General features: G+C 56.0%; 2 protein-coding genes across 2 annotated transcripts; both read right to left on the bottom strand.

Annotated features, from left to right (window-relative positions):
- Positions 1 to 1,066: 1,066 nt before the first annotated feature.
- JKF63_07216 (uncharacterized protein) lies at positions 1,067 to 2,143 on the bottom strand (the record flags this gene model as incomplete). Its single annotated transcript, XM_067903157.1, has 1 exon — positions 1,067 to 2,143. The coding sequence occupies one exon, from the start codon at positions 2,141 to 2,143 to the stop codon at positions 1,067 to 1,069; it is 1,077 nt and encodes a 358-aa protein (XP_067759712.1).
- Positions 2,144 to 7,435: 5,292 nt separating this feature from the next.
- JKF63_07215 (uncharacterized protein) lies at positions 7,436 to 11,228 on the bottom strand (the record flags this gene model as incomplete). Its single annotated transcript, XM_067903156.1, has 3 exons — positions 7,436 to 7,700; positions 7,797 to 8,051; positions 9,616 to 11,228. 3 exons carry the CDS (start codon positions 11,226 to 11,228, stop codon positions 7,436 to 7,438), a joined length of 2,133 nt encoding a protein of 710 aa, XP_067759711.1.
- Between the last annotated feature and the right edge of the window lie 1,542 nt (positions 11,229 to 12,770).

Here is a 12,770-nt window from a genome sequence, read left to right as displayed (position 1 = left end):
GGGAGGGAGAGAGAGAGAGATGGGGTGCGAAAAAAAGCGGAAGACACGAGACAATGGCAACGCCCCCCCCTCCCTCCTCCAAAAAAAAATAAGACACATGCACATGCGTACGCATTATAAATATATATATATATATACACATGCGCGTATATTTCCAAACGAACGATAACAGAGATACAGGCGGGGTATACACACACACACACACACGAAGAAAAAAGAGAGAGGTGGTGGTGGTGTATACACATATGAGGCGGAGGGAGACGCACTAGAGGCACTGCCTACAGCAGAAAATAGGGTCGTTTCACGAAAACACAAAAAAAAGGATAAAGAGAAAAATGCAGAGAAAAACAATCAAAAGAATTCCCATAAAGCATGTCGAGTGAGTGAGTGAGTGTGTGTGTGGTGGGGATGTGTGGGGGTACACACACACACACACACACACACGCGCGCGGTGATAGGCAATCCATTCGAGAATCTCATTCTAAATAGGCGCGCGCCCACCCTCTTGCTATAAATAAATAAAAAATGTATATGCAAATATAATGAGGAGAGGCGGGAGAGAAAAAAAAACATGCAACACACGATTTGACCCCCCTCCCCCCCTCCCCCCCCCAAAAAAAAAGCGCACACGCACGCCAACACAAAAAGGTGAAGATGCACCTATGCGCCATCAGCGGCTACTCAGCCCTCCCCTCCTCATTTGTTATTGGATTCTCGATGACTGGGAATACAGGGGAAGGAAGGTCGGGGGGGGGGGTGGGTGGGTGGAAGAGGAGACCACAAAAAAAAACAGCAAAACCAGCGAATGAGTGGGGTTTAAGTGTGTATAGTCGTGTGTGTGTGCGCACGTGGAGGAATAGGGAAGAACACGCAGTGGGTACACACTGACGTGATGAGAAGGGTGGTGATGCCAAAAGCCAAGAGGTGAGAAGAATATTGTCCCCCCCCCCCCCTCTTCCCGCCGCCGCCTCCTCCTCGGAGGGGGTGGGGGGGGTGTTGGGCGGGGGGGTTTAGAAACAAAAAAAGGGGTTTCTCTTGACGTGTGGGCCTTCCCCCTTTTTTTTCCTTAGTGCACAACCTTCCTGCCGTCATCTTTGAAGTCTTCTTTGCCACCGTTGCGTTTGTCACGGTGGTCTTGGAGACTATAGGTATCGGCCTCGTCGAAGCGGAAGCTGCGCTGACTCACGTAGCGGCGCGACACGGCTCGCCGCGCCGTTTCCAGTTCTGCCCACTCCGGTGCGTCTTCTGGTGGCTCGTCCATGTCTTCACGTTCCTGGCAGAGCGCCACCACAAGGAAAGTGATGAGGCACAGCACAAAAAAGATCACAAAGTATATCGCCCACCACCGATCTTGCACTTGACTGGTTGTGTCAACCATTTCGTAACTGAGGCGGAGTGGCCCTTGGGCTTGGCACAACAGTCTCCAGTCCTTCAGCGTTGCCGCCACCAATTCTGGACTGCCCACGAAGTTGTCTCCGTACGTGAAGCCGCCGCGAGCGTAGGTATCCCCCCACACCGCCTGCTTTGTGTGCACGCCGCCGCGGTAGAGGAGGAGGTTGTGGCCGAGGCGCACATTGGGGTGATACATGGGCGGGTCAAAGGGGAAGAAAAGAGGAAATCCATTGACCTGCCGGTCAAACCCCAGCGCACTCTGTCCCTGGTAAAAAATGATTCCCCTCTTGTCCTCGTCGTTGGGAAGGCCCGAGGTGGACGGCATATCCATCCAGCGCCCCGTGGACCAACGCCAGTAGCAGTTGTTGTTGTCCCCAATCGCCTGGCTGAATGACGTGTCCCTCCAGATATCGGGGTCCCCGTTCGAAAAAGGACAAAAGCCTACCTCGAAGCTTTCCATGTGCCACTGCTGCTCAACAGCGCCACCGAGAAAAGCGTAGTACGTCGTAAATCCCTCCGACTCGAGCGTCTGCACGTCGGCCTCGTGCAGTGCTGCCGTCGCTTCGGTCGCGAGGTAGCCGCCACGGTCCAGACACATACCAACGTCTTCAGAACGCGTGCCTGAGGAGCCGGGTACGTAGAAGATGGAGATGACAGGCACGAAGTTGTACGCACGGACCCCCGCAGTGCCGCCGCCCAGCAGTGCTAAAAGGACGGTGGTCACCACCAAGACGGCACCGTGCGGTGCCATTTTGGAGATGCTGAGCGCAGTGAAGAAAAAAAAAACAGCGATAGTAACAATGACGGTGGTGGTAGAGGGTAAGAGGAGGGGGGGGGCACGAAGGCTGCCTGGCACCGATCCCCCAAAAGATGGTTACTCCTTCTACCTTTCTAGTGCTGCTGCTCTCTCTCTCTGTATTTGTGTGTTTTTATCTCTCTTTTCTAGAGACCCCGGTAACAAATGCGGGGGTGGTGGTGGAGAGGATGAGAAACGAGACAAGGGCGCAGCACGTGCCAGCAATGAATATATATATATATATATTATATTACGCACACACAGACACACGCCTGGATAGGCAGTGATGGGTCACTTTCTTCTTCTCTGCCCCCCCTTCCCCACTTCAATGTGTGCGCGTGTGTTTGTGTACGGTCAGGGGATTTGGAACGACTTCGTGGGGGGTGGAGAAGGCAGTGGCGGCGATACACGTGGTATGCGGTCAAGTGAGTGGCGGGTTGCCACACCTCACGCTCCTCGTTGCGCGCGCATGGGCTCTTGTTGTATATATAAATGTATATAAATTTTAAATTCACGTTGCCGCTTTACACACGCCCAACACGAACGCCATCGATGCCCCCCCCCCCCAACCCGCCCATTACGCCGCTGACGTCGTTTTTTATGTGCACGGCAAAGCTTATCACCGTTACCAGACGGACACACTGGCAAGACGTGGCGATTAGAGGTGAAGGATTGGCGGGGGTCTGGGAGGCGTGCACAGGCGTGTGTGTAGCGCAGCAGATGTGTGTCACCGCGCCGACACAGCTAGACTCCCCCTCCCCCACCCTCAGAAATGGGAGTGGGGTGGGTGGTGAGGGACGCGATCGGAGGTCAGGGTGGGTGTATAGTGCGTGAGTGAGTGGGGAGTCTCCCACTCGGTGAGTGAAGCGATCCCCCCCCCCCCCCCCCCCCAAAAAAAAAAAAGTATAAAGACGAGTGTGTACACATGAGACAGAGGTGCCTGTTTAATTGAGTAGTGAGGCTACTACAACGATAGCAGTAAAGCAGGAACAGAGATAAACACATATACAGAGACCACAAGACCACTCCCTTTCCCCCTATCGCACTCTCTCTGTGTGTGTGATGTATGTGATTGTGGTGGTGAGGACGGGAGGGGGGCAACCAAACAAAAAGATCGCACATGCACACATGAACATACACACACACACACACACACACAGAAAATACCAACAGAGTCATGTCCAGAGAAGAAACCTCGATTTGCCTTCTCTTCTTGCGGCTGTTGACGTGACGAGGGTGGGGGTGGGTGGGGAATGAGGTAAAGTTATCGGCAGCGGCGGCGGCAAGAGGGGTTGGAATAAGGGGACGCACAGGGTGTGTCGCTGTGTATGTGTGTGTGTGTGTGCGTGTGCACGCACCAGCGATTCGTGCACTGTTAGAGCTTTATTGCAGCGCTAAACGATATTCGCCGCCGCCACGGTGACGAGTGTTACCAGGGCTGACATCAGCGGCGCCGCCACCGCGTTGCGTGAGTGGCGCAGGGTGCAGTCGTAGGGGGTGCTGAGGGCGAAGCTGGGGTTGCAGGTGGTGCAGCGGTTGTCGTCCAGTGGGTAGCACTGGAGGCAGTCGTCCACGCTGCAGGAGCCATAGGCCTTGCATTGACCAGAGAACATTAACACCATGGTGGGCTCGCAGACGGAGCAGGTGGTTGTTTTGCCGGGGACGCAGGTGATACACGATGGGACGAAGCAGTTTTTCTCGGGGGTCGGGGTCGGGGTCGTGGGGGTCAGGGTCGTGGGGGTCGGCGTGGATGATGGGCCGCTGGGGCTTGGCGATGATTCCGTGGGGGGGCTGGTTGTTGGATCCCGCGGGATCTCGTCGCACAGGTACGTGTTCATGTTCGGGTAGCCGACAGGGCACTGCACGCACTTGGTGCCGTCATCGGCGGCGCAACGCACACAGTTGGTGAGCGTGCACTTATCCGGGTCGTAGGGTCGACACTTACCGAACTCATAGGCGGTCACGGGGGTGATGGCCGTTGAGTAGCCTTCTTCGCAGTTGGAGCAGACCATGATGGACCCCATACTCCGGCACTCCAGACACTTCAACATTGTGCTATCGCAGGGAACGGGAGGGTAGTCGTCAATCATCTGAGCGGATGTCTTCACGGCCGCTGCGACGGCGACCACAAATGCCAAGAGGATGGTGGCTTCGCTGCGCTTGTGGAGGCCGCTACAGAGGGAAAAGGTGGACATTGCGCTTGCTAAAGGGTAGAGGAAGGGCGTGGCCTTCAGAGATTGGTAGTGCTCCAGGGCCAGAGGAACGCGGTAGTGGGGGGCGATGATGAGAGAAGAGAGAGGAGAGTGTATGTGTGCGGGGGTGAATGGTGGTAGAGGATGAGGAGGGGGGGGGGAGGGGAGAAGAAGAGGACATTGCAGGGGACTTCAAGATGTTAACACATGTACAGACACATTTTTTCACATTGACAGCGGCTTGAAGGAGAAGAGGGGTGGACCTGTAATAGGGATGAGTGAAGGGGCATACAACTCTCATAGAAAAAGAGGGGGAATGGGCTGTTGTGTGTGCATCGGTTCATCTACATACGTGATGTGTGCCTCTGCAGACCTCCTCCCCCCCCCCCTCCCCCCAAAGGTGCACAGTGCATCTCGTGCCCATTTTGTGTGTCGATCCGTGCACATCACTTCCTTTCTCCGTACACGCGCGCGTGTGCGCGTCTTCACATTTCGAGCAGATCGTTGGATCTGTTGTCCCCTCTCACGCATTTTTTCTACACCTCTCTATCGCTTTGGCTCTTGTCACCACAAAGAGAGAGGGGAAGGGGGGGGGGGGAGGATGGGGCCGCACGCCTACACACAGGACATGCACACACATACCGAAAGCAATATAAATATATATATATATATAAAGGAATGCGAAGGGGGGGGGGAGGGAGGGAGCAAGAGGAATGAGAATGAACAAGATCAAGGAGGGATGATAATGATGAGAGGCCGGGTATAAAAAAAAAATAATAAACAACGGACATAACGAACAAAGAACGTAGGGAGAGACGAAAGGGATGAAGAACAGCCGACATCACACACACACACACAGATGCAGGGAGAGACGATTGCATTCATGGAAAAAACAATTCTGCTCCAAAGAGAGCTCAGCCACAGAATAGAATAGAAAATCCAAAAATGAAAGGGTCTCTTCACATGGAAGCAACCGAAGAACGGGGAGGGGGGAGGGGGAGGAGAGGGACTTCGATATCCCCCCTCCCCTTCGATATCCCCTCCCCTCCCCCCCCTCGAATCGGTCACTCACTCACTCACTAAGATAGCAGAGGTGTAAATACAGAAGCGATGAAGGTGCCACAGAAAGGAGTTGGGTGACCCCACGCATACACGTGCGTCCTTCTCTTGAATCCACGGCTAACAGCTGCCGCCGAATAGAGTGTAGCAGTGCACTATGCTGCAGTCTTGTCCGTGAGCTTAGCGCGAGGGATCGCGTTCGAAATGTTGCGAAATATACGAATAAAAGCAGAGTAGCTGATCACACACTTCTTCTACGACCAATTCCACACACATGTATCAAAAAAAAAGGGATAGACGCACCCACGCACACAGGGATAAGTGTAGGGCGCGTGAGGAGGATGTGGAGAGATGTATGCACATATTGTATAGGCGAGAGTCAGGATATGTAGACATGAAACAGTGATCCCAGTCGCCCAAAAGCACTGGTGTGTGTGTGTGTGCAGCAGGTGGCACACGGATATGCTGGCGAGGTTCTGCGTTGATACAAACGGGTCGTCCAGTCGAGCCCCTCCGCGCCCCCTTTTGTGTTTTTGCATGCGTACTGCTACACGTCTTTTCAAACAAGTGAAGATGTGACGTGCTTTAGGACATGGCCAGCGCCATGTTCACCACTGCCATGGCGCCAGAGAGGGCCAGAGAGCAGGTGCGAGAGGCCGCATTGGTGGCCTGCAACGGGATGCACATGTACGAGGCCGTTGATTGGTAGCCCACTACGCAGTTCTTACAACGCCTATTGTCATTCGTGACGCACGTTTCGCAGTTCGCGACGTTACAGGAGCCAATGAGCATGCACTGGAAAAGACGGTCGATTATGTAACCCGGGTTGCACGTCGTGCACACGCTGGGGTTGGTGGTGTCGCAAGTCGCGCAGTTTCCCACGGCGCACGGTATGGCAGCCGTGCCGACGGTACGAGCCGGTTTCTCGATGATGTCATTTGTGGTTACCGATGGGCTTGGCGTACCCGAGGCCATGGCCATCATCAACCCAGTTACGGCAACCAGCAATCCGACGATCAGCAGCACGCGCTTCGTGTCCATCTTTGGCGTGGGAGGGCGAGGGGGTTCGGCACAGCGATGCTTCACGATTAACGAACAAACGTGTGTAATGAATATGTAAGCGTTGATGGCAGAGGTGAAGACCCGTGTGGAAGGAGGGGGCCAGGCTGGAGGAGCGTGGCACAAATGGCGGTGGTAGAGGGGAGCGGATGAGGCGAGCAGTTATCCACTACCACTGCTACTGTTTTCATACAACAACCGCACACACACACACACACACAGACATCCCCGATTTCAGGAAAGTCAGCCACCCAAAGACGAGGAGGACAAAGGGAAGAGGGAGGCGGCCACTTTTACCCCGTCAGTGCACTCAAAAGCGCCACCGAGGGGTGCGAAGATGCGCTGCAGTCCTGCTCAGCCAACCGCTCACACGGCGGCGATGACGGGGGTGAGGGTGGGTTTACTTTGTACTGGAGAGGGGTTTGATGGTTGGCGTGAAATGTGCACATGAGGGTCAGACGCCGGAGGCGACACCGAAAGCCTCATCCACCCCCTCCCCCTCCTCCTCCTCCCTCCCCCTCCTTCCGACAGCGACGCCTGGAATGGCGGAGGGAGGGAGTGGGAAGGGCGGTGTACTAACGGTGGGCGGCAACAACAAAAAGTAAGCAATGAGAAGGTGGCACCTCCACTCTCTGCACACACACACACACAGACATATATATATATATATATAAATATATTTAAGCCTGTGGAGTGGGGCTGTGACAGCGGCGGGCCCAGCCAAGCAAGCGACTAACAAGAAAAAAAAGATCGTAAAGAGCGGTCTCGGCAAGAAGAGATGCTGAGAGGGGGGGGGGGGGGGGGCGGCGTGGATGGGGCTGGCGCCACCCACGAGAGACCAAATAAGGAAAGAATAAGACGGGCATGCGGTGTCCGTGTGTGCACATATTGAGGAAAGATGGGAGTGTAGTTGTTCACATGCTTCTGAGTGCTACATTCAATGTGTGGCGACCGAGGCGAGCAGCACCGCGACGACCACCCATAGCGAGTGGGGGGCAGCGGCGCCGTTGACGACTTTCTGCGGGACACAACGGTAGGCCGATGTAGTCAGGTACCCGTCCATGCACTTGAGGCACTTGGTGCTATCCGTGAGCATGCACTGCGCGCAGTTGGACACGTAGCAGGCCTGCACGGGCAGGCAGCTGCCACTGGAGACGTAGTAGCCAGTTTCGCAAGAGGAGCACACGGTGCTGTCGCCGTTCCGGCACGTGGCGCAGTGCTCTACTTGGCACCGCACGCATTCACCATTGACGAGAACGTATCCGTTCGCGCACTGAGAGCACGCGGCCGGGTCGTCGGGGCAGCTAGCGCAGTGGGTGATGAAGCAGGTGCTTGGGGAGAAACAGTAGCCATTGGTTGGCGTGTATCCCGTTTCGCATGTGGTGCACCTCGAGTTGTCGTTAGCTTGGCAGGTGGTGCAGTGGCCTACGCGGCAAGCGTTTGCGGCAGCTGAGCATCCCGTTGCACTCCACGCGTTCCCGGCAGCGCACAACTGGCAGTCGTTGGTATCACCTGTGTAGCACATATCGCAGCTCTTGACGTTGCAGGCCCCCCTACACAGGCCAGCGCCATCTAGTGTATAACCGGTATCACACTCTGTGCAAGTGGCAGTGGTGGTACTGGCGCAGGCTCTGCAGAAGGCGGCGCGGCACTGTGGATTGGTTCCCGGGGCCTGGCCTCCAGACACGGGCTGGCATTCACTGCCTGATAACCAGTAGTAGTCCTCCGAGCAGAGGAGACAGCGCTTGCCTTCGGAGGCGGCCTGACATATGTCGCACATTGGAGACAAGCACTGTGTGCAAGTTTTGGTGGCCGGATTGAGCACGTATTCGCTCGCACAAGCGTCACACCGTGTGGGGTCCGTGGCGCATGACGTACAGTGAGTCAATGCAGGGCAATTCAGGGTTGCCGGGGAGCACTGCAGAGGAGAGACGGTCCCTGTCGGGGGATCTGTACAGCACAAGCAGCTGCTAAGAAAGGCGTAAGCGAGGGTGCCTGCTGTGGTGCACCGCGCCACTTCGCGGCATTGCTTGGTGGTGTAGGTGGGAGTTTGTGCCGCTGCCAGGCTCGCTATCAGCAGTGCCGAGGCCAGCAAGGTGGCCACTGTCTCCCTGCAACGCATCCCCCGACAGCTGAAGGCAAAATAGAAACTGTGGGATGTCTCTACACACCGTGCGTCAGTGCCTGTCAGCGTGTGCGCCGGCGTGGAGAGGGCTTTGCGTTACTGCAGCTGTGTGTGTGTTTCTAATTTCCCTTCTTCCCTGGGAGGTGATGGAGGGCACATATAGGGCGAGAAGAGCGGTGCAGGGGCTGTGGAAGCGAAGGAAAGGGGGACGAGCAGAAGTGGGGGGGGGTGTGGGAGAGGGAGGCGGCCACTTTTACCCCGACAGTGCGCTCAAAAGCGCCACCGAGGGGTGCGAAGATGCGCTGCAGTCCTGCTCAGCCAACCGCTCACACGGCGGCGATGACGGGGGTGAGGGTGGGTTTACTTTGTACTGGAGAGGGGTTTGATGGTTGGCGTGAAATGTGCACATGAGGGTCAGACGCCGGAGGCGACACCGAAAGCCTCATCCACCCCCTCCCTCTCCTCCTCCTCCCTCCCCCCCCCGACAGCGACGCCTGGAATGGCGGAGGGAGGGAGTGGGAAGGGCGGTGTACTAACGGTGGGCGGCAACAACAAAAAGTAAGCAATGAGAAGGTGGCACCTCCACTCTCTGCGCACACACACACAGACATATATATATATATAAATACATATATATATATAAATATATTAAAGCCTGTGGAGTGGGGCTGTGACAGCGGCGGGCCCAGCCAAGCAAGCGACTAACAAGAAAAAAAAGATCGTAAAGAGCGGTCTCGGCAAGAAGAGATGCTGAGAGAGGGGGGGGGCGGGGGGCGGCGTGGATGGGGCTGGCGCCACCCACGAGAGACCAAATAAGGAAAGAATAAGACGGGCATGCGGTGTCCGTGTGTGCACATATTGAGGAAAGATGGGAGTGTAGTTGTTCACATGCTTCTGAGTGCTACATTCAATGTGTGGCGACCGAGGCGAGCAGCACGGCGAAGACCACCCATAGCGAGTGGGGGGCAGCGGCGCCGTTGACGACTTTCTGCGGGACACAACGGTAGGCCGATGTAGTCAGGTACCCGTCCATGCACTTGAGGCACTTGGTGCTATCCTTGAGCATGCACTGCGCGCAGTTGGACACGTAGCAGGCCTGCACGGGCAGGCAGCTGCCACCGGAGACGTAGTAGCCAGTTTCGCAAGAGGAGCACACGGTGCTGTCGCCGTTCCGGCACGTGGCGCAGTGCTCTACTTGGCACCGCACGCATTCACCATTGACGGGATTGCTGTCATCCATGCAGGTTCTGCAGATGTTTGTGTCACCAGGGCATCTCTTGCAGCCTGTGACACTGCAACGCACGCAGACGTTGGTGGTGGTAGGGCCGTAGCCATCGTTGCACCCCAGGCATTGACCGAAGGCGCTACAACTGTTGCAGTTGGGGTCCGTGCACGGGATCCTAGTCAGCGCGCATGTCTGGTCGGGCTGGAGCTTGTAGTGCTCCTCACAGCGGGCGCAGGTGGTGTCGCTCGAGCACGCTGCACAGCCTACTGAGCAGCCCGTGTAGGCGTAGTTCGTGTAGGGGTCTTCCATAGCAGTACAGAAGTTGAGATTCGGCATGTCGCTACCGCAGGTGCATTTGCAGGTGGTGGTGACAGCGGCCGTGGGGACGCAGGCCGCTGCGCAGCCGGTGCTCGGCACCACAGTAATGGAGGGGATGCTCTGGCCGATGCTTGCGGCGGTTACGTTCTGCGCCGTGACGCTACCTGTTATGATAGCACCAATGCTGTTTAGTGTCACCACTCGCAGTGTTGCTCGTGAGTTGGCTTTCACACTGATGGCGGCATTGGTGAGGCTGCTGGTGGGCGACACCACATTCTCGACAAGGAACAGACTGTTGCCGATGTTCACACTGGCGGCGACTCCACCAGCTTGCGCAGCGCCAATCAACGGCGCGCCGGCTGCGTTGCCGACACTCGAATATGAGATACGTAGCATGCTACGGTCTAGCACGCTGGTGGAGCCGGTGAGGAACACGAGACCCTGTGAACAGCCTGTGCACTTGGCATAATCCACGGCTACTGCGGACCTATCCAGGATTCCACCTGAACCCACCATTTCCACCAAGGAGGAGGCCTGCGTCACGGTGTTGCCGACCACGAACAGGGAGCTGGTGATCTGGATGGTGGCCGGGGCGCGCACTACGCTCTGACTCAGCAGTGGGGCGGCCCAGCGGAGTGTTGAGTCCATGACCACAATTTTGAGTCCATATGAGTAGATGGCCGTGCTGGCGTCGAGAAACGGCCTCCCCGCGGCGATGGTGCCACTGGCACCTGTGATGGTGAAGATGGATTTCTGAGGGAAAAACATGTCCACCACGATGTACCCGTTCGACACACGCAGATTTGACAACTGCAGGTTGCCAGCAGGCAGGGTGATGTCGTCTGACAGAGCGGTTGAGGCGCCTTGGATCCTGAATGCCCCGTTTGTTAGTCTGCAGGTTTGGTACGACTCCGGCGTGCTGCCGGACGTCCACCCGACGAAGCTGAAAGATGTGCCAGCGATCTCCTGCGAGTCAATAAGACACGTGCCGACTGTAGCCAACAACGCCAGGCAAATCGCCACCGCGACGGTATCGCGGCGGCTGCGGCTGGAACAACGCATGGGGTGGGGTGGGGGTGGGGGGAGGAGGCGATCAGGAAACGAAAACACCCATACACGCGGGAGAGAGGGGCTGAGGGGGGGGGGGGAGGAGAGGGGAGAGTGAAGTCAGGGATGCAGGATGAGGGGGAGGGAGCGAGAGAGCGTTACAAACCTGCACAGAGCCGATTAGTAGTAGTAGTAGTAGTAGTCATATAACCCTGCCGATGCCCCCTTCCTGGGGGTCATTCCGTTTCGTGTCGGCCGCTGGGCCAAAGAATTTTATCGATATGTTTGGCGTGTGCCCTAACCCCCTTTTTTTTCTTGATGAATAGTCGGCCTCCTCCTCGACTACCTACCTGGGCTTCGGGGATTTGTTGGCCCATGTCATTGCCTAGGATCAACCTATGCGCGCGTGTTTTCTTGTCGCATCCGTGTCCCTTTGGCCAGTTGGTGTGTTGTTTCGGCGGCGGCGGCGGCACATCACCCTGCCAACGAGTTTCAGACTACTCATACGTCGCAAAATCATGGAAGGGGGAGGGTTGGGAGAAGGGAGAAGGAAGGGAGAAAAGAAAAGCGTTACCTCGGTGGTGAAGTAAAGCCTCGAGGTCGGGAGGGGAGGGGGAGGGTGAGGGGGGAGGAGGGTGAGAGGAAGGAGGTTCTGAATTTAGGCCCTTCACACTTCCTGTTCGCGCGCGTACACGACAGCTTTCAATGCTCTGAGTGTGTGTGTGTGTGTGTATGCGACAAAATTATGTGACCTCGGTGCCTCCTGGGTGGTGGTGGTGGTGGTCGAAAGTCCCGAATAACCAAGAAGGGCAGAGCACATCCATACATGCACACACACACTCAGAGCATTTTTACACCGTGGTAATGCCTGACGATGGGGGGAGGGGGGGGGGGGAGGAGGAAGGCTGCACGCCGTTTATAGAAGAAGCATAGATGTCCGTATGTGACGTGTGGACATATAAATATATATATTCATATATGCACACCCACGTGAGTTGGGGCGTGTGGATGAGGCCATCTCTGGAGACATGGGGAGGTGGTAACGACGGTGCTGGTGGTGGTGAGGGAGAGAGGGGGCAACATACGGTCACTGGAGGCCCTGTCGCAGAGCATTGAACCAACGCAAAGCAACCCGTCATCGTCCCCGCCGATTGTGTTTGCACCGTCTTACGCCCCGGGAGAAGAGAGCAGAGCTCTCCCTCCTCCCCTCCCTTAAAAAACACACACACACACACACACGGACAGGAAAATAAAAACGAGCGAGAATATCAATGATTCACAGAAACCAAGAAAAAAAAAACCTACTCGAAGAAACGGAGCGAGTGGTGCAAAGGGGCGAGAGAGGCGCGTTCGCTATTGGTCCGGCCGTTATACACACGCGTAGGTTTTTCAATCTCCCCTGCATATATACATATATATGTATAGTGTGGATGAATGCATGAATGTAGAGAAGTCTGTTTTTTTTCTGTGTATGTTGACGGGGTGGGGGATGACAATGAAGAGACGTGCACTGAAGGAAAAAAGAAATAACGAAAATGTGCAGAATAAAGAGAATGC

Source organism: Porcisia hertigi, chromosome 4, assembly GCF_017918235.1.
Source record: "Porcisia hertigi strain C119 chromosome 4, whole genome shotgun sequence".
NCBI classification, from domain to species: Eukaryota; Euglenozoa; class Kinetoplastea; order Trypanosomatida; family Trypanosomatidae; genus Porcisia; species Porcisia hertigi.
This window is presented reverse-complemented; position numbering and strand designations above follow the sequence as displayed.